Source organism: Pelodiscus sinensis, chromosome 1 (genome assembly GCF_052426305.1).
Source record: "Pelodiscus sinensis isolate ZL-2025 chromosome 1, ASM5242630v1, whole genome shotgun sequence".
Classification (NCBI taxonomy): domain Eukaryota; kingdom Metazoa; phylum Chordata; order Testudines; family Trionychidae; genus Pelodiscus; species Pelodiscus sinensis.
In genome coordinates, this window is record NC_143052.1 from 292,459,154 (window position 1) to 292,481,404 (window position 22,251).

The 22,251-nt window shown below is 40.5% G+C and overlaps 1 protein-coding gene across 3 annotated transcripts in view; it reads right to left on the bottom strand.

Moving 5' to 3' along the window:
- Positions 1 to 2,376: 2,376 nt before the first annotated feature.
- The window catches only part of LCP1 (lymphocyte cytosolic protein 1), a 56,672-nt gene continuing 36,797 nt past the window's right edge, over positions 2,377 to 22,251 (bottom strand). For all 3 annotated transcript variants that reach the window (XM_006118006.5, XM_025182094.3, XM_025182093.3), the window contains 14 exons: positions 20,917 to 21,080; positions 20,250 to 20,379; positions 19,730 to 19,862; positions 17,089 to 17,170; positions 15,241 to 15,406; positions 13,427 to 13,569; positions 11,494 to 11,589; positions 10,766 to 10,961; positions 8,693 to 8,771; positions 8,368 to 8,482; positions 6,967 to 7,100; positions 5,906 to 6,029; positions 4,814 to 4,938; positions 2,377 to 2,692 (listed from right to left, as the gene is read on the bottom strand). In XM_006118006.5, the coding sequence (XP_006118068.1) occupies positions 2,560 to 2,692; positions 4,814 to 4,938; positions 5,906 to 6,029; positions 6,967 to 7,100; positions 8,368 to 8,482; positions 8,693 to 8,771; positions 10,766 to 10,961; positions 11,494 to 11,589; positions 13,427 to 13,569; positions 15,241 to 15,406; positions 17,089 to 17,170; positions 19,730 to 19,862; positions 20,250 to 20,379; positions 20,917 to 21,080 (1,820 nt within the window). In that variant the 3' untranslated portion in view covers positions 2,377 to 2,559. The remainder of the gene's footprint in view (positions 2,693 to 4,813; positions 4,939 to 5,905; positions 6,030 to 6,966; positions 7,101 to 8,367; positions 8,483 to 8,692; positions 8,772 to 10,765; positions 10,962 to 11,493; positions 11,590 to 13,426; positions 13,570 to 15,240; positions 15,407 to 17,088; positions 17,171 to 19,729; positions 19,863 to 20,249; positions 20,380 to 20,916; positions 21,081 to 22,251) is intronic.

Here is a 22,251-nt window from a genome sequence, read left to right on the forward strand (position 1 = left end):
AATATGGTGCTGTGTAGACAGCACCAAATTATGGAATAAGCTATTTCGAAATAACATCAAAATAAGATATGCAATTTGCATAGCTCCATTTACATATCTTATTTTGAGCTACGATGCAGCGTAGATGCAGCCCAAGTGTGCTTCAGTAGAATACGTTTTATTGTTTGACAACCTGTTTGAAGTTGTTTGCAGGGCTGAATTCTTGTTTGATAGATAAATCCTGTGTCACTATGCAGCCTTTATATTCACTTCTCTTTGGTCCCAGCAGTATTGTTGCTACTACATGAATAGACCTTCCATTAAGTTCTCTAGCACAGTTTTCATGTTAAGGTGCTCTTGCTTTGCCATGTGCTTATTTTTAAAGCATTTTATGAAATAAAAATAAGTGATCATCTTGCACAAGGTGGAGTGTGAAGATCTCGCAAAATTAGGATGCTCTTCTAAAGGCCACACTGATACTTTTGTTTGCATATTTCACAAGTAATAGCACCGATATCACAGGATATGTCTAGACTGCAGGCTTCTTTCGGAAGAAGCTTTTCCGGAAGAGATCTTCCGAAAAAACTTCTTCTGAAAGAGAACATCTAAACAGCAAAATCGCATCAAAAAAGCGATCTGCTTTTTCGACAGATAGTGTCCATTCAGTGTGGACACTATCTTGCATGTAAGCTGTGATTACTATGGACTGAACAACCACCAGGGCACCTGTGCTTTTTCCTCTTTCCTCTTCTTGCAAAAGAACTCCTTCTTTCCCGTCCACACACCTTTTTCTGAAAGAGCTCTTTCGGGAAAAAAGGCTTCTTTCTCATAGAAACAGGTTTACTAATGTTGGAAAAACTTTTCTGGTTTTTTTTTTCCCCCAAAAGAACGCAATTGCAGTGTGGACATAAGTGAAGTTTTTTCAGAAAAACGTTTTTCTGAAAAAACTCTGCAGTGTAGACACACCCACAGAGTCTAATCACAGTGTGAAGTACAGGTTGGACCTGACTGGACTCAGAGGAGGGATTTTTCTGACAGGGAGGTCATTTCAAGCCCCCCTACTGCTGGCTCCTTCCTCTGCTGCCTCTCACCGAGCTTCCTGGCTCTCAGCCCCTTCCAGCCCAAATGAGCCATTCTCTGGCACCTGGGCCCCCTGCAGTGCGTTGGGACTGGGACCTAGAACATCCATGGTCATGCCAGATCACGGATCTTACCAGATCAGAGAATCCCAGATTTTAGAGGTGCAACCTGTACTACTTAGTCTAAATAAGAGCTTCAAAATAGGGCCCTTAATTAGCACTTCTGTTGCCAGAAGAGTTTCCCCAACTAAGGGTATTGTCTACACTGCCACCCTAGTTTGAACTCGGGTGGCTAATGTAGGCATTCGAAGTTGCAAATGAAGCCCGGGATTTAAATATCCCGGGCTTCATTTGCATCTTGCCGGGCGCTGCCATTTTTAAATCCCCGTTAGTGCGGACTCCGTGCCCGTGGCTACACGCAGCACAGAGTAGGTAGTTCAAATTAGGCTCTCTAATTCGAACTACCATTACCCCTTGTGGAACACGGAGCCGCGGGCACGGAGTCCGCACTAAGGGGAATTTAAAAATGGTGGCGCCCGGCAAGATGCAAATGAAGCCCGGGATATTTAAATCCCGGGTTTCATTTACAACTTCGAATGCCTACATTAGCCACCCTAGTTTGAAGTAGGGTGGCAGTGTAGACATACCCTAAGTGAATTTTACTATCACAGAAAAATAAACACTGATAAGGACTCTATGTAGTTCAGTAAAACCTGTGTTATCCAGCATGCTCAGGGATTAGGGCGTTTCGGTTATCTAAAAATTCTGGTTATCTAAGGATACCATCAACCTAGGAAAAAACAATGGACAATAATAGTAAAACTCAGGTTTTTAATATTGGTAGTTTTGTAGTGTGAGGCAGTTGGTCTCACATTTCTATTTTGAGTTAAAGATGACTAGTACTTCTTAAATAAAAAAAATTGTTAAGCCAATCATGGTAAAATCAAGCCAGGCCTGTGCGCCTGCAGATGTGACAGTATTGTGGCTGGGGGCAATGCTGGTTAACAGAGTGCCGGATAATAAAGGTTTCACTGTACTTACATTGACATAAGGAAATCTCTTTTTGCAGTTTCAGGTACAAACTGAAGGAACGCATATCCTAAATGTCAGAAGCATGAACATCCATAGAAAAATTAATGTCAAAATCCTAAAAAAAAGCTGTTACCTGATGCCTCTTTCAAAACAAAAACATCAGCTGACCTCCTGAAAATGACAACCATTGCTATCAGCACATGTAAAGCTGTATTGTTTGAAAATATATTCAAAGGCTACATCTAGCAAAGGGGATAACGTGGCAAAGAAATCAAGCACACAGCTGTTCCAAACAGAACCCAGTTGATTATTTTGCTGACTATGTATGTCACCTTATGTATAATTTGGAACTTTGTCTAGCATTCATGCTTTGGAAAGCACCAAGTCTGCAAATTCCCTTGATATTTCAGTCTATGAGGAACATTTGGTCTGAGGGCATATTCCAGTCAGAGTATAAGTCTTTTATGGCTTAAACTTTCTTCATTCCTTTTCCCATAAGGCAAGCAAACACAGTCATGACCATTTTGGGTTTTACTTCAACCAGGTCTTCTGGAAGGGCATAGACTCTTGCTCCAATTTTTCTTGCCATGGAGATGGCATATCTACATGGGGAGAAACATTAAAAGAAAGGTAAGAAGCAACCTTAGTAGTCAATATGTTTAACAAGTTCTTGTACTTCATACATACAGTCAGTAGAGTGGAGGTGAGTTCAACAGTAATAGAAAATGGAGGAGAAAAAGCTCATGAGTTCAGTCACAACTATATTAAATTTAAGGTGGTGGCAAGATGTCCAGATGAAGATGTTGGAGAGTGAAGCTACAATTCAAGATTAGGTGGAGGGAGACTGACTGGGAGTAGAAAGGAAAAATTGTGAGTTGTTGGCATATAAATAGTAGTAGCTAAGGCTTTGTGAACTGACAAGTTCACCCATAGATGGGAAGCAGAGTAATAAAAGCGGGAACAGAGACCAGTGTGACTCACATGAGAAGTAGCAGGAGGGAGAAAGATGAGACTCCAGAAAAGTGCAAAAAGAATGGCCCGGGAGAACAAGTGTTGGAAAAGTTAAGAGAGGATAAGTTGGGAAGGAGTGTGATCTGCAGTGTCAAGAGCAGCACAGAAGGTCAAAGAGGATGAGAATGACTGAGGGGCTTGAGATTTGGCCAGGAACAGATTAGAGATTAGCGAGAGCAATTTTAGGCCATGTCTCCACTTGCCAGAGGACTGACGTTCTGGCAATCAATCCTCCAGGGTTCAATTTAGTGGGGCTAGTTAAGACCCACTAAATCAAACTCTGAGGGCACCCCCATTGACACTGGTACTCCTTGCTGTCACGAGGAGTAAGGGAAGTTGACAGGAACATTTCTCCCATTGACCTCCTCCTGTGGGGCCTCACCAGAAAAATCAATGAAAGGTACGTTAACTCCAGCTACTCAATTCACGTAGCTGGACTTGTGTATCTTGCATCAATTTTCTTTGCTAGTGTAGCGCCTGCCTTAATGGAGCAGAGAGGGTGGAAGCCAAACCAGAGGAAACTAAAGATAGAGTTGAGGTACTGAGGTAACAATTGAAGACAGAGTATTCAATACGCTTCTTTATATATGTTGTTTTTATGTCCCCCCGCATCACTATCAGATCTGAGTGTCTCTAAACACTAGAGGAGAAGTGAATCAATATGCATTATTTATTGGTGGGTTAAAGGACAGGAGACAGCAGAGCACACAGCTATTTAAGAGGAAGGAGTCAGAGGTGAGGGCGATAGTCCTAAAATAGCTTTTGGTTCCTGTTTTCAATAAAGGAAGTTTAAATTAATGCGACAACCACATGGCCTTTAGTGAGGCTGCACAGGCCAAATTTGGTCTTTTATTGCCAGCTGGGGTGTGTGTGTGTTGGGGGGGGGGGGGGATTTGACAGATTGGGGAAGTGCTTAATTTCAGGTGTTCTGTTTTAAAATGGAAAAACATCTGTGATTAAGTCCACTCCTATAGTACAGCAGTTCCCAATCTGGGTGCCAGAGGACCACTGGTGACTTGCAGAGAACAGGCTGGTCAGATGGTGTTGACTCTCCACTGTCTCTCCAGCCACATCTACTGGTATCTAGGCACTTCACCACAAAGAACAGAAGCCTATAACTCAGCTGGAGCAAGCAGGAAGAGCCCAATTTAGCTGCCTGTACGGGGGGTGCTGCTACAGAGAGAGAAGATAGCAAACAGCAACTGCCCTCAGAGTGTGGGTTCAGCAGCGGGACTGCAATTGCCAGCCCAGAGTGAGAAGGCTGGGCAGTTTGAGGGCAGGAGAGGAGAAAGGAACACCTGGATCCAGAAAAAGGGGGGCCTGAAGGTATGGAATTCTCCCTGCTCCCTATTTATTACAACATAATCCCTGCTTCAACTTTACACGAACAAGGAAGTTTGCCGTCTCACTTTACACCTATTTGGTGAGCCCATATTTATATTGCTAGTGCAATTATTCCCTGAGCTTTCAAATTTAATAAGAGAAAATAAGAGCATGTGATGTTAAGTGATTTGAGCTGATCCAAGGATTATAAAGCAGGATTATAATATGCTCTTAATTTCCACTAGCAACATTTTTACTGCCTTACTTATATCCTACGTATTTCTGACTTCCACAACATTTCGGTCTTGCAAATGATAAAAGAGCAGCTTAAAGACAGCATAATGCAACCTTGACTGGGTACGCCAATGCAAGTATCCTAATGCACATACTTAGCATTATTAAGTTTCTCTTCTTCATTCAAGTCCTCTGTTTTGAGGAGGTCATATTTGATGGAACCTGGCTGAATGGCATCAATGAGATCCAGGACCGGCATGCTGGTGCTGATTTTGCTATCCTGAACAGAGGGAAAATACCGTTAGACACAAACACAGGTGGACAGATGTTTTTCAAAGCCATAATCAAGGCTCAAATGACATCCTGTGCAGAACTTTTCAAAGAAGCAGCATTGCAGGTGCTAAGCAATGGAATGAAGTCACCAGGATTCCATCTTGTGCCTCCAACCAGCCAGGAGGTGGGCAGAAGCAGAGAAAGGTGACATGGAATGCACCGGAGCTGCAACAGCCACACAATAACCCTAGCCTGAGTACCTTGACCTTGCATTGCAACAAACATGTCACCATGTTACAAGGCAATGATTTTGTCTCACAAAAACTAAATGTCATGAACAACTCTGACTACAGGCTGCCAAGATGTGGTGTGAGATAAGGTGGGTGACGTCTTTTCATTGGACCAACTTCTGTTGGTGAGAGAGACAAACTTTCTAGCTACACAGAGCTCTTCCAGGTCTGGCAAAGGAACTCCCAGCCTCTTCTCTCAGACCTGAAGCAGACCTGTGTGTAAGCGCAAAAGCTCATTTCTCTCACCAACAGAAGTTGGGTTCAACAAAAGATGTTACCTCGCCCACTTTGTCTTTGTAATATCCTGGCACCAACATAACTACAGCTATACTTCATAAGACATTACTGTGCAATTCTTTGGCTCACTTTCACGCCATTCACTGATAAAGTGAATTCCCGGCTCTGTGAGGCTGATGACCACTGACAGAGATTCAAGTTACTGCTCTGATTATCACTTGGCATAAAGGTCCCTTCAGAAAGGATCCGAGCAGGGTATGAAGCTTCAGCTTCCCAGCATCAAAAATAATTCTGAAAAAACATTTTCTACTTGAACTAGAGAGGAGCCTGAAATGAACTGAATGCCCAGATCTGAACATCCCTTGAAAATGCAGTGAAAAATAAAAAGCAGAACACAAATGTAACCAGTGGGGGGTCCCACAACAGACTTATAATGATAAACTGTACCTTGAAACTACTGATGACCGAACTTTTCCCAGCTTCAGTCAACGTTTCATTTACCCAGTTGACAATGATGTCGTCATTGACCTTCTGTCCACCACCAATATCTTCCAGGATGCTCAGAGTGTATCTTAACACAGAAGACAAAATGTTGTCTATTAGTTCATGCTTTATAAAAATCTTGGCATTCTGGCATAGAGTACTTGTGAAACCTGAAAAGGGTCAACGCCTGCACTCTTCACTCACACCTAATTCTATTCCCTCATGTTATGTTAACTTATACAAACTACAGGGCTGTTTCTCATTTACCCTAAAGACCTCTTACCACTGCTCCGGCTGCATCAAGGAGCTTCAGAGTGGGTACAATTTATACTGACTGCCATATTAAGGCCCTTTTATATGGTTTAAGTGATGCAAAAGGACAATAGATTAATTGGACTCAAGACCCAAGTATATAAAAATAGATGTGTAGATTTTAAGGCCAGAAAGGACCATTGTGATTATCTGGTCTGACATGCTATCTAACACAGGCCATAGAACCTCACCCACAGAGATTCCTGCATCAAGCCCAACACTTCAGTTTGAACTAGAGCCTCGCTTTTAGAAAGACCTCCAGTTACAGACTGCAAGGGGTAGAGAATCCACCACATCACTCATGAAGTTGTTCCAATAAACATTTGCAGCTTGGTTTCAGTCTGGACATTGTCTAGCTTCAGCCTTCCACTACAGATGTCATGCCCTTTTCTGCAAGTTTAAAGAGCCGTCTACCAAAAAATTAAAACTGAAGGATCTAACAAGATGTTTCCATAACAGTAAGCAAAGCTGAGGACTTCTAAATACCGTTTCAGCCAATGCTTCCCCTCTCTCCTTTCTGGATGCAAAGACCAGCCTTTTCACTGTTGTACGTGAAGGGCCACGAACATTTACAGTGCTATTCAGACAGACAATAGGAATAATAATAATAATGGTACTGATCCACTCATTCAGGGATGAGTGCCGGTGCCCCATTGCCATGGAATCTCTCCTTACCAGATCAACAGAGGGTATGATATGTCCTACTACTGTACCTTCTCATTAACTGCCACATCAAGGCAAGGGTTAGTGTGCGATTTCCTTCATTGAGATCCTGCCCAGCAATTCCAACCAGGGAAAACTTGGCTTGATTCTTTCCCAGATCCACAGCGTAGTTGCAGTTTTCTAGCTGTTAATGACAGAGTCGGTTCATGTACTTCATAAATGTGAAAAAATTGCTGTTCAAGGCATTCATGCCATCTTCCATTGTACAGGGAACTTAGGCCAAATTATGCCAATGGATCCAGGCAGGCAGCTGCATCCAATGTAGGAACAGGGTTTGGCTATTTTAAGGATCTGGCCCTTAAACACTATGGGGATAGGCAACTTAAACAAATCTAACATAGATTTCTACTGTATATCATCAGAGCCTGAATGCCTTCTCACAGACCAAGAAATATGGGGATACAGTATACAGCACTGTTCAGTCATGCCCATCTCAGGCAGCATGGAGTGATTTGGGACAGTAATTGAGGTGTTCAGTCCCTAAGCATTGATTTTGGTCTTTAGTCAGCTTGTGATGCTTCACTCACAAACACCATGGGAATGTTCCTTGGCAAAATTCCTCACCGTGGAAGCAGGGAGAAAGCTTGGTATGTAGTGGAGATTCAGAGGGGAACTCTTACTTAGCCCAACTTGTCAGGTATCTGTGTCAAGAACGCTTACAGTCTACTTATTTCTTTCATGTGGCTGGAGGCGATCTATAGGGCTAGAATTAACATGGGTGCCACTACGGCTCGTTGTGAACTTATATCAGAACTTGTGACTAAAGCAAATTAGATACTCAGGAAAATGACACACAGATAAATTTTAAAAGGTTGGTAGAAAAATGTCAAAAGAATTGCTATGACAAATAATGTTTGTCCATTATACTGGTGAATTAATTAGAAAACTGATGGAAAATACTCACTAATGAGACTATAAAAATAGAATTTGGTTGGCTCTACTTAGGACTTTCGAAAAATGTTTGCTGGCACATTCAAATCCCTGCACGCACATTTTTAAGCACAATCATCTGCCATGAGCAGATGTTACTTGTAAACCTCAGTAAAAAAAAAGCAAATTGGGCTTCACACTTTGTTATATTGTTGATTAAAGACTCAGTTCTAAAATACATGTAGTCAATCTGTAACAGATAGGGACATGTTTGGTTTCATTGCTCCCTATGGGCTGGTCTACCCTGGCCTGCTAAATTGGTGCAGTAGCATCAATTTATTGGGTCTGGAGAAGATACAATAAGTCACTGGGAGAGCACTCACCCATCTATTTCAGTTCTCCACCTCCCTGATGTATGCTTTTTTCACCCTCTGAGTGAAGTAAAACTTATATTAACTATAATTGTAGTATCAACAAAATGGGATAAATATTCTCACAAGAACCGTGCCAATTTTTTTTACCTTTTTCATGTTACCACCCAGTTTAGGGTATGGTGGTTTATTCACTCTGTTCCAGTCTACCGGCACTTTAATCTTTTCATAAAGCTGGAAGATAACCAGGGCATCTGACAGGTCACTGAAACAAAAGAAACATACTGTGCCTTATAATGTAAGCAAGGAATCCTATTTAACTATTAGAAGAACGAATCACATTTTCCTGAAGAATGAAACAGAGGCATCTGTTTTCATAAAACTGACGGTGTGTTCGTGTTTTCTAGAAACAATTATTTTCTTGAGAATGTAGATCACATTAGACATCTAAAGTAAGGAGGATAACTCTCCTTACCTATATAAATGATTGACACGGGGACTAACACCCAAGGAGTTCATCCAGTTCCTAAATGTCCTCTCTTCCCTTGTCTCACCTAAAATAAAAGAATATCAATTGATTGATCCTCAAGTCAACACTTCAGTGAAACAAACTTTTGCAACAAGGAAAATATAAATTTAGAGTCCACTGTATACTAACCATGACATGTAAAATGAAACATGAACAGGCAGTGAAATATGAAAGTACAAAACAGTAGGTAATGTTCGGTACATAACATATGCATTTGAGCAGATTGTTCTCAAATTTACTTAACAATTCAACGTTAATGTATGTTGAACCGTGAGACATTTCAGCCTGAGTCTAGTGAGAAAGTTAGAATAATAGAATCCGAGAACTGGAAGGAACCTTGTGAGGTCACTCGAGCCTTGCTCTCTGCATTCATGGCAGGACGCAGTAAGAAGCAATTGAAAAATACAAATTTATGAGGAGTTGCTTTCTGCAGCCACAATGGAGCTAAGCACTCTTCCTCAATCCAGCAAAGTACTTAACTTTATGCACACAAAAAATCTCATTACTTCAATAGGACCACTTATAAGAATATATAAGAACTGTCTACTGGCCCAGACCCAAGGTCCATCTAGCTCAGTGTCTTGTCTTCCAAAAGTGGTGGTGCTTCAGAGGAAATGAACAGAACAGATAATCAACAAGTGATCCATCCTTTGTTGGCCATACCCAGGTTCTGGCAAATGGAAGCCGGGGACACTTCAGAGCCTGGTTTTGCATCCCTACCCACTCTGGCTAACAGCCATTGATGGACCTATCCTCCATGAATTTATCTAGTTCTTATTTGAAGCCTGTTCTATTCTTGGCTTTCACAGCATCCTGTAGCAAAGAGTTCCAGGGGTTCATGATGCAATGTGTGAAGAAATGCTTATGATTGATTTTGAGCATGTGATTTAGATATTTTGCTGCATTGGGCTAGAAAGATTAACACTTGCAGAACTGTGCTGCTATTGCAGACTGGTGAAATTGCATTTCAATAACTCCTTAGTTGTTGTTAGCTACACAATAATATTTAATAGAAGTGCCACACTGAGCACACGTAAAAGCCTCATTTTGACGGATTATAATTTACCTATATTTTAGAATTCTTCATAAACTATCAGTGACTATTGCTGATTGATGTATAGACACATGCAAAATATAAAGTTTTGCAGTCAGATATTGGTGTATTATTTGTGCACAGAAGAAGTCTTTAAAACATTTGCAAAGGAGAAGTACACTTTTTTCCTGCTCACTGACCTTAAAAGTGTCCAAACAGAAATTCCTCTGAACAAAATTCAACTTTAGGCTGAGATAAACATGGAAATTCCAGCCCAAACAACATTTTTAGGAGGTTTACATAAAAAGGAAAGAAGTTTATTTAAAATAGACATTTCCAAGATGTCATATTGGATAAAAAAAAAAACTAAGGGTCAGCTCACAATAACTACAAGCCACACAGACCTAGAAGTCATTCAAGTCAGTAAGCTTAGGGTCTCTAGTACCACAGAAGATAAGAACTCACTTAGCTCAGAAAGAAGATCCAATGAACAATACGGCCTGTGCCTTTCTCATAAGGATTTTGTCTTGCTTAGAGGGTGCAATCCATTAACTTGGTTAAACTAACAAATACAATTGTAAATGCTAGTCCAGATATCTTATATATATTGGTCCAGGACACAAAATTGGAACAACCATTTGTGGATTGTCTGAAGTAGCATTTGCAATTGTGTTCGTTATTTGAGTTGAGTTAACTGACAATTAACTCTAATTACAATAGAACAATGAATTCTTGTCTACACAAACCAAAAGGGTATACAGCATTTGTGCATTCAAACAAATCTATCTCCAGTAAACGGAACCAACTGGGTTTGAAGCCATGTGCAAGTAACACATACAGCAATAACTCATCCTCAAACCTGCCTAAGCTAACGTTGCACTAACTATATGTCATGTCACGAGAAAGTTGAGCTAACAGCTGAGTTATCCAACCAGGTCTCATTTACATGTTAAAAGTTGGATGCCACTTATTATTTGTATTCTTACCTTCAATAGAACCCCAGTCAATGTCCTGGTTCTCTGGTTTATGAAGGGCAGGATACCTGTTAAATAGGTTGGCAATGAAAGCCAAATTTAACTTGGGGTTTCCACGGACTACATCTGTGGCTGTAACAAACTGCCGGCAGCCCAATTTCTCTGCTTGCTGCAACATGCACTCTGCCCTCTGGATGTCATCCTTCTCCTGTTTTGACAAGGGAGATGCCAAATGCTTCAGTCAGCAAAAACATGAAAATTCATTGATATCCAACAGCACTGAACCATCACACTCATAACAGACATGAACCTACTGTCTCTTTGTGTACTGAGGCTATAGAAACTGAAATACATTCTTGTTTAAACCCATAACATTTTTCTTTTCCATATTATGCATAGTGCTTTTATCTAAATGTGCTATACCATGTGCTATACCATGCAACATTAACATGATTTATTAAAGATAAATGTTATCGTGTAGGATAAGGTTGAGAAATAAACTGCCAAAATGTCCATAAACATTTGTTGGCTGTTAAGGCTTCTGTGATAACTCATGTTGACTGACAGTTTGCTGGCATTAGTAAAATCTTACCCAACATATCATTTTAATTCTGCATTTCTGGTTTTTTGAATGCAGAATTACACTTCAATTGTAAGTCTAGTTTGCTTGTTTTGGTATTACCTAGGTTCTGTAGATAAAAGTCATAAAAATGTAAATGTGTAAGTGTATATTGTCTTACCCTTAATCCTGTCATGTCAATAGCAATAGCTGGAATACCTTCTTCATCTCCCTTTGGGGCAACTTGGTTCAGCAAATGGTAATAAGCTTTGGAGTCCTGCAACAGACCAAGAAATTAAAGGGGGGGAACGGGGAAGAGAGTTACATCTAAATCCAGGTTTTGCATGCTAATACTTCTCCATGAACAATGAGCAAGCATACTTTGTTTTTAGTACATCAACCATTTGACAGCATAATTAAATTAACCAAGCTGAAACTGTTTAACAGTTTCCATTGTATGCCTTCTGGTTTACATGTCTGTTTGTTTTATAAAGCCATTAAAATGTTAAATATAGAAAATCTGAAAGCAGTAGCCACAATACTGCATGTTGCATTTAGGAAGAAAAAGATAAAATGGATTTAATATGAATGTATAAAATTAGAGATATGAAAAATATACCTTTATAAGGCTGTAGAAGTCAGTCAGCTAAAGGTTTAGTAAAAGAACAGATAGAAAGAGGAAGCAAAAGTTTAAAACAAAGTTTAAAGAAACATTGCAAGGGTTACAGTATAGAAAATAAAGTTTTCAAGGATAGACATTAAAGGTGACACCAGTTACCAAGCATTTTTCAAGGAAAGGGATAGAACAAGACAGAGATTTCACATGCCGTTTACTTTCATTTTTATAAAGCATGATGTTGATTTCAGGGATACAAAAAATAACTTCACTTCTGAAATGATCTTATACATGAAGACAGCCCTTCAAATAAAGATTCAGATTATTATTTTTTAAAGAGAGACCAAAACATTGTTACTAATTAGATACATGGGAAAAGACTCCCGGGGATATTCTGCAAATCTTTACTGCTGAAAATGTGTCTTCATTTTCACAAGTAATTCCACTGAAGTCTTTAGATTTCTACACAAATGCTTCCTTGTAAGCATGCATCCTTTGTATAGCATATGTATTTATAGAATCATAGAACACTAGAACTGGAAGGGACCTCAAGAGGTTATCAAGTCCAGTTCCCTGCCCTCGCGGCAGGACCAAGCACCATCATCCCTGACAGATATTTGTCTAACCTGCTCTTAAATATCTCCAGTGATGGAAATTCCACAACCGCTCTAGGCAATTTCAGTGTTTAATCACCTTGACAGTTAGGAAGTTTTTCCTAATGTCCAACCTAAATCTCCCATGCTGCAATTTTAGCCTATTTCTTCTTGTTCTATCACAATTAAGGAGAATAATTTTTCACCCTTCTCCTTTAGATACTTGAAAGTTGTTATGTCCCATCCCAGTCTTCTCTTGGCCCAGTTTTTGAAGTCACTGTGTACTTCATATTTTCCAACATTGACGTGACATCGATCAAAGTCTAGATCAATTTGCATAATTCTCCTGCCTGCCTAGGAGTTCAGTCCCACAGCCCTTCTCTGAACAAAATATCTATTGAGTTAAAAAAAAAATCTGTTGAGTTCAGTGGAAATTTTATGCATGAAGTGACTGTAGAATTGTCCTGAAGATCTTTCATATTTTCTTCCCATTCTTACTTGTTATTTGTATTTCATTTTATACATGCTCAATCCAAGCTTGAGTTATTAACCCAAGCCTCTGCCTCTGCTGCAATACCCAGAAGATTTTTATCAAGCTAATGCAAGTGCTGCCAACACAACTTTGTCTACCCCAGACTGGGAGGCTCACCTCTAGCTTCGGTGTAGACGTACCCTACGGCCCTGACCCTGGAAACACTCTCCACCCACATGGTTTACTTCAATTATGTGCACAGTCATCATGAACTGAATGGGACTATTTACAAGCTTAAAGTTAAGCACACACGTACGTGTTTCCAGGGTTGGGAGCTAAGCAATCACCTCCAGGTGAACAAGCTCACTCCAGGAGGAGAAAGCTGAAGTTCGGGGTTGTCATTTTTGCTGCAGCTGATCAGTGTTTCTCATACCTTGATGTCTGTGCTGAAGTTACTGATTTTGTTGCATCCAGCATTCTCCAGGTGATAGTTAGCCCACCTCAGCAGCAGTTCCTCTGGGGATAATTTCATCAGATCCTCTAAACTCTCTCCTTCGCGCAGAAGGGCAATCAGAGCTGGGCAAGCACACAATTGAAAGAAAAATAAACACCATACACAGAAGTATCTGTGCTTTTAATTTAGCCTTCCTAACGTCCTTTACTGAGCAAAGGCCTGATCCTTTTCCCACTGAAGAAAATGGCATGAGAGGCTTAGGTAAAACAAAAGCTGTCACCCGAGCCTACCGTTATTTTATGGTTAGGAAACAAACTGGATATTAGAGATGATGCAGCCATTTTGCTCTATACTGGGCAGTGTTTTGCACAACTGCAGCATCACAGAATTGTAAACCCAGCTCGCTGCGCTCAAATACATTTTAAGTTTGTTTTTATATTTCACGTGCCATAAATTCTCAGATCAGCTGATTTTTTCATTTTATGTTAAGGAGATAAATTTTAGAGAGGCAAAAAGTACAACATAGTGTATTGTGTTAGAGCATTGTTCATTCTCAGGTGACAAAGAATGCTTTACACCGGAGTGAGCAATAAGACGGTGGCGATTGGCCAGGATTAGCCCCTAGCAGACTGTCATTGCTATTTATCTGCGTCCCCACAGATACAGGCAATTGCAGCTCCTGTTGGCCGCAGATCGCCGTACCCAGCCAATGGCAGCTGTGGAATGAGAAGCAAACAGGGACACCACTTCCTGCAGGTCACATGGGTAAGAAACAGTGATCCACAGCCAATGGGAACAACCACCATCTGTACCAGTGGAGGCGCAGGGGAATACAGTGGCAGCAGCCTGCCTGGGGCTAACCTGGGGGAACCGGATCTAGCCTGCAGGCCTGTATTTACTCACTACTGTTTTACATACTAAACATGCTCAGAAAAGCAACATTTGTAGCTTACAGTGTTATTGTCTCATGCATGTAACGTCTACAGATGTGGTCGGACAAGAATGAAGTAGGGTACGAAGGCTAATTTTCAGGAAGAATTAAGTACATCAATATGGAGAACAAGGCTGTTTAGAAAGTAGGGCATGAACAGTCCAAGGGTTCCCAGCGGTGGTTTATGGATCACTGTTAGTCTCTGGAGCAGGGACTGGTGATCTACAAAGCTGGCTGGTCACCTGGAGGTGGCTCTCTCCTTGTTTCCAGCTGTTTCAACAAATGGCCAGGTTCTTCGTTGCAAGGAGAGTCTGGAGATCTTTAAAACAGCTGGGAACAAGGAAGAAGAGACAGTGAGGTTCTTCTCGATACCATCACTGGAGCGTACTGGACCGTGGAAACTGAAGCCATTCACTGCAACTGGAGCTGCCTGTGGGACTGCCAAACCTCAGCAGGACAGCAGTGTGCTGGGTAGAATGAGGAAACCAAACGATGTGTTAAGGGGAGATGGCAGAGATGCAGGGTGGAAGGGCAGATTCTAAGAGCTGGCGGTGGCTGGGCAGCATATCCAGAGAAGGGAACCAAGGAGCAGGAAAAAACTGGGTTGAGAGCAGGTACAGGGGTGTGTGTGGAGATTGGGCACTGACATGCTCCTAAGCACAGGGGCAGGTCAGAAGACAAGGATACACGCTTCACTTAGACTGTGAAGACTAGAACTGGGGGAATCAGAGCAGTGAAGAAGAGAGGCAGTGAAAACTTAACTAAGAGTCCATGGGACTAGTTGAAATAACTAATAAGCATCTAATAACAAAAGGCTGTTGAATGAGGAGAGCACTGGTTGGAGAGACTGCACCACACGTACCTTCATTTCTGCTGAGCTCTATGTCGGCAAACAAGCCAATTTTGATAACTTGCCATAAGAGACCCAAGACCAGGTACGGTTTCCCCTCTTTTAAGTCTTCAGCCCCAATGTTAACAACATGGCACCCAATGGCTGAGGCAGAGTTCAAGGCTAGGTTTAAATTTTCCTGAAAAATAAAAAAAAAGGGGAGAGAGATCTTGTTATGTCGTGACTAAATAGGGGAGAGGAGGGAGGAGGAGAATAAGGAGGGTGTGGAGTACTTGGTAGAAATACAGTGAGCAAAGCTAGGCATTACTCTTTACAGATCAGGTGCAATAGCTTAGAACTTCCAGGAGTAAAAGCAAGTCCTGTGTCCCTCTGCGACACACAGAACCACTCCTTTGCAAAATTAAAAAGCTCCCATTTCTTGTCCTGAAGTGTTACAAGACAATGGACCTTAAGCCTCACATCTATTCTGGTCAAAATATTGCTTTTTCTGGCGGTTATACCTCTGGAATATATGATGAGTGAGAAAATCCATATTTTGAGGCATATGGGACGAAACAAGTAATTTCCATATGTCACAGTGGGGAATGGAAAGATGAAACGTTTCAGAAGGCTGCTTTTTTCTAGGCTTCTTTTCAAAGGACAGTTTGAATCTGCTCAAAGGTTTGAGTTGCTTGACTATATCCCTGGGGAGATGGACTAGTGGGCAGAGGGCAGGTAAGGAAAGCAAAGGTACATGACAAAGGCCATTTAGCTCTGCAATTTATCACATGGATTTCACCACCGTGAATTTTAGAGGTAGATTTAAGTAAGTAGAAAACACTAAGGAAATCAAAGTGAAAATTGTCATGAATTGAAAAATTTATAGTATTTAAAAATAATTACCTTCCCTTTATTTGACAGATGGAAAAAGGTTAAGTTAAAACAACTGCTATATTGATTAAATCATGTCTGCATCTGACAGGGATTGATCTATGCTTGTCAATAAGATATGCTGCTGACCAAGAGGATTAAAACCGAAAAAAATGTGGAATGCACCATAGAAACCCAATTTAATGACTTCTAAGCTTATTTGAGCCTGGCTAATGTTCCATTTAATCAGTGTAACTGAGGGCTACAACAGTTATATATCTATTTATATACTGGTACAAGATAAATATATACTGTATATAGAATGTGGTATCTCTATATACAGTTGTAAGAGAAACAGAATAAACTTTAATTTAGATCTTTAGGTAGAATTTTTGTTTTCCAGTTCATCTTTAAATAAGGAATCTGTGCACACAATGTACATTACAAAATGAATCCAACATTCCAGTTGAACAGATTAAAAAAATCACAAAAGAATATTAATGTTAACCCAGCTATGTTCCACATATGTAATTTCTATAGCAAGGATGGTCTTTTGTTTAAGGCACTGGACTGGAACTCAGGAGATGTTGATTCAGTTTTTGGCTCTGCAACATAATTCTTGTGTGACTATGAATGAGTCACCTAATCTCAGTACTCTGGGGTCATTTAATTATCTAGTAGTTAACTCACTTTTGAATTTGTCATTGTCTTCATCTCATGTCATCTGTAGTATTCATTAGGCATTTTATCTTTAGATACTGCTAAGATTTAGACCCATGCTTAATTGTAAGAACATGACTTACATAGACTTAATTGTAAGAACATAGACTTCAGTGGGATCATTCTCAAGTTTAAAATTAAGCATGGATGTAAATCTTTGCAGGACTGCACCCTAAGTACCATACTTTACCACAAACTGTGTCTGACTGCATTATGCAGAACCATGACATGTATAGCACCTTAATTAATTACATTACAGCGACTCAGCATTTATACTTGATATTTCAGTACCTGAATAGTGAATGGAGTGAGCTTCTTTTTGTTGATTGTTCTTTCATCAATTGTGTCTGGCACTGAAAAGTTTATCATTTTACTGTAAATTGAAGAACAAACGTACGTGAGAAGTACACCACTATGCTTACACCAAAGTCATTTTGAAGCTTCATCATAAAAATCACAGAATCGTAACAGTGGAAGGAACCTGAACAGATGATCTTGTGCTGTCCGCTGCATTCATAGCAGGCCTAAGTATTATCTAGACCTTTCCTGACAGGTCTAGCCTGTTCTCAAAAACATCCAATGATGGAGATTCCATAACCTCCCTGGACAATTTATTCCAGCACTTAGCTACCCCAACAGTTAAGAAGTTTTTAGTCCAACCTGAACCACCCTTGCTGCAGTTTAAGTACATTGCTTCTTATCTTAGCATCAGAGATTAAGGAGAACAATTTTTCTCCATCCTCGTAACAACTTTTTGTACACTTGAAAATTGTTATGTCCCCTCTCAGTCTTTTACATACTAAACAATCCTAATGTTTTAAATCCTTTTTTCAAGACTTTTATTCAGTTGTATTGCTTTTCTTTGAACTTTCTCTTATTTGTCCACATCTTTCCTGGAATGTGACACCTGGAACTGGACACAATACTCCAGCTGAGGCCTAATCAGTGCAGTGTCACAATTGATCAGAGAGCCAGAGACTGAATTGACACAAGAACTTGTTTTGTTCATTAGAAAGTTCAAGAAGACCTGTAGGCAGTCAGGCTCTCTCAAACACACTTTTAGCACAGTTTTTTCTTGACCAGTTGAGACAGGGCAGGTGCCAGGCAGTAATATTGAATAGTGGCCAAAAAGGGCTATAAAACAAACCTGTGTGAAATTCAAATGTTCATTTTATGGAAATCCATGTAAAAATATTTACTGTTTCCCATTGCTTTGCATCCTCTACTTCTAAAATTTTATGCACAATTTGAAAAAATAGCTATTTTCATTGTCTCAGCTGCAAACAGATCCTCAAATTTATACAAACTTTTGACACAAAGTCAGGTTCACTCAAAAATGGCCTCAATATTGCTCAAAAATACAGAGACTCCAGCAGAATTTAAAGTTCACAATAAAATGTGATGACAATTTTTGCACCACAAATATTTTGCATTTCTCTGAAGAGGAGCCTCCTAAAAATGCCCTGTTTTGAATTTCCTATTACTATTACAAAACACAGTTAATACATAAGAAAAAGAACCACACATTCATGTGTTTACTAGGCATGGTTATTTCTAATGATATAGCTGTTTCCTAGTAAAATGTAAAGCCTGGGCTGCTCAAACCCTTCACATTTAGGCAAGTTGGTTGTGTTTCAGTATCATTTAATAAAAAAGGTGCAAACAATTCCCGAAGCTCTTACATTATCCTGTTCTCATCTTAAGCAAACTTTCCTTGGTGCCAAGTCCTTATTTATCTAACTCTCCAGCTAATCTTAGCTAAGAATTGTATATAAGGACTGAGAACGTCAGGATTTGGCCCATTTTGTGTAATGCAGGACATTTCAGACATGCAAAGTAGTACAGGCTGAACTCCCTGGTCTGGCACCCTGGGGACCGGAGCAGTTCCAAACCAGGGAGGAAAGTGCTCCTCTGCTGGCTGCCCCAGGGTCTCGCAGGGTTCCTGGTGGGACCCTTAGCTGCTGCCGGCTCTGCTGCCACAGAGTGTTCCCTGTGTTCTGGCTGGAGCCACCCAACTGCTGCTGGCCCTACTGTGCCAGGGGTTCCCCAGCAGGGGCTGCCCACCCCCCCACTCTGTGGCAAGGGCTGCTCTGCTGCCGCTGGGGATTCCAGCTGCTTGCCTCTGCCAGCCCCACTTCAGCCAGGGGTTCCTCTGCAGAGGCTGCCCAGTTACCCTGATCCTGCTGCCACTGGGGGGTTCCTGGCCAAGGCCACCCAGGCGCCGACAGCCCCGCTGCAACCGGGGAATCCCTGGCTGGGGCTGGAACTCCCCCATCACATGATCCAGCTGATGCTGGGGGTTCCCCGGCTGGGGCGGCAGCTCCCAGCCACTGCCCCGCCCCACTAACCCCAGGGGTTCCCCAACCAGGGATGGGGCTCCCCAGCCACCTTGATCCACTAACACCAGGACGGGGAGCGCTCTCCAGATGCCACCTCTCTCAGCCAGGGCTCCCCAGCCCCTGCGTAGCTCCTGCCTTTGGGGTTCTTTGATCCAGCAACATCCGTGGCCCTACCAGACCACGGATGTTGCCAGACCAGAGAGTCTTGGATTTGGGCGGTTCAACCTGTATACAAAAAACTCACTGGGTTCTGTAGTCTAAGGTCCTCACTCAGTTTTTATACATTCTCAACTCACATTCACTCCTGTTGGCTCCATTATTTCTCCCCTGCTTCTAATGGACAGAGACAGTCACTTCTAACATATACAATATCTACTTTTCAAAGTTAAGTAGTAGTTAAATAAGTTTACCATCTCAAAAAAAAAAAAGGTGCGAGAAAGAGAATCACTAGAGCCCTAATACTGTAATGAATTATATCCATGTTGACTAATTCTAAAAGCAACACAACCACTCGTATACTTCAAAGCAAGCACAGACATCAGTTTTCACAGGGTCAGGGCCTAACTGTGTAAGGAAACATAGGTGGTATTTACCAAAGCACAATGCCATCACCAACGGCCAGAAAGAGGTCATCTGTGTCCGGATTCATTGGAAGCACATGTCGGCAATCAGGATCATTCTCAAGGGCTTTGTTAATCCAATTCACAAAGGCATACTTTTCCTCTTCTACAAGAAAAAACAAACAAACAAACAAAAACAAACAACTATCAACTTGGAGCCTAAACTTTTACCAAATCTCTTGACATCAACATCTCATGTCTTATTAAAAGCCATTTGGCATCTTTTCCATTACTTATCTAGTCTACCTGAAAACTGCACAATTATTTAAAATAAGGAATGCTGGGTTTTTTGGTCGGAATGCTGGGTTTTTTGGTCAAAATACTGCTCTTACTTATCCTTTATTACAGTTTGCCCTAAATATTCCTATTCTATGTCACCCTTACCTATACTGCAGTTCCCAAACCCCAACGCCCCAGCATTTCACACAGTTATGAAATGATCTTCAGGGGACCATTTAGTTGCTGTTACTCAATATTAATTGTCTGTACGTACCTGAATAAGAATGCTGGGTCCCAACACTGGACTGGACTGAAGTTCCACCAATGGCACAAATCCCCTCCTTTTTATTGATTGCTTTTCGAAAGGTTTTAGCAACATCTGTGCTTTTCAGGCCATGGAATACCTTTCAAATTAAAGAGAGCAATTTTAAAATGGCAAGCTCTAAAGAGTAAAACTTTTAGATTGTAAGTTCCCTGGGACCATGCTTTCCTCTGTGTTTTTTCACAGCTGGACACAATGTGAGCATTGAATAAATAAATAATCCATAACAACAACCATTACTTAAATGGGCACTCTACACCGAGGCAAGAGTTAGCATTTATGGCTGCTTTGCAGAATTGGGACCTTATAACTTTTTTATATTTTAACTAATTAATAAGAAATGAAAGCATATTAGAAAACTAAAGAGTCTTGTTTTCTGGGGACAAACCCTTAGAAGTTAAAAGTTTTCAACAGAGGGAAGTGAAATTCTGAAATTTCTATCCTGCAGGAAATACCAATATTTCAACATTTGGTTTTGGTCTCCGTTTGTGGAAATTGCATTTACCACATACAAATCGTTGACAGAAAATTCCTGGACAGCTTATATCTTGAACATTAGGCTGGTTTCCCCCCTGAATTTCTTTTTAGAGGAATTTCTCCAAAATAACATTTTACTCACAGAAATAAATTCATCAAAGCTGATTTTTCCATCATTGTCTTGATCTCCCGTGGCCATCAAATTCTGAGTAATTTCTCGGATTCTATATCCTGGCAGAGGCAGATTGGCTGCTTTGAACAGTTCTGTTAATTCAGAACTGCTTATGAAACCATTTCCATCCATGTCTGCAAAGGAAAAAACAGTTTCATGAACTCGTGTGTACACAAAGTTTTTTTTTTCAGGAAATACCAATTAGGTGTAATGATTTTCATCTTATAACAAAAACTTAGTAAATTATTTTAACAATTGCATCAAGTTTTTCAACCAAAGGGAAAGTTTATAATGACCATCAAACAAAAAAAAAGGAAGAATTTGCATATTAGTTGGATAGGTATTACAGTAGCAGCACAACATGTATGGCAGATTATTTATAGTTTGAATTTATTGATTTTACATGGAATTAATGGTTTTTACAAAATAAACAAAACCAAACTAAAAACTAAAATCTATTAGCTTTGGCAGAGATTATCCTGTCTGTAGGAACATTTCTGAAAATACACAAAATTGACTAGCCACAAAGTGCTCTCAAATGCACAAATTACACAAATGGAAAAAATAGAGAAAAATAACATTATTTCTCTAATCTCTTTCTGTGACAATAACTGTGCATGTTACGTGTAACTGTAGTAGGCAAACAACAGAAATATGATTATTCCAGATATTGTTCCATTCTTATCATTCTCATTCGCTTTGGATGTTGGCGGGGGTCTTGATGTGCAAATATTTAGTCATCAGCAAACCATAGCATCAAAATGCAGTAGTTTATAGATTTCAGAAATGAAACATTTGATCTCAGTTGTGCCACAGATTATTATGATTTGTAAGGAATTTTAAATGAGGGGGATTTCCATTTTGAAACTTTAGCTGTCAAGTAGACAGATTTCTTCTTTGACATATGAAAATGCTAGGAACTTATTTGTAATAAACTCTCCTCTACTTTTAGAGTCTATATTGTCCCAGATTTCATTTTGTAGTCTTCATTTGCTCAGAGAGAGATTTCCAAGTAGTTTATGTTGTGATTTCCTGAGCTGAGCTGGAAATTGAGCATCCCTCTCAAGCAAAGCCACTTAGGATCTACATTTGAGACTGCTTCTTAGCAACAGAAGTATGGGTTAATATGGGACTGTGATCCTTTCAATGTCTGTCTCACAGTGGAAACAGAAACTAGTTGAGAGAAGAGAATCTAGAAAAAGAGGAGACAGGATCAGGACTAGAGGAAGGAAAGTTCTTGGCAGCAAGGACTGACTTAATGGCAAAGGATAAAGGAATGTCTACACAGCAGGGCTAAAGCTGAAA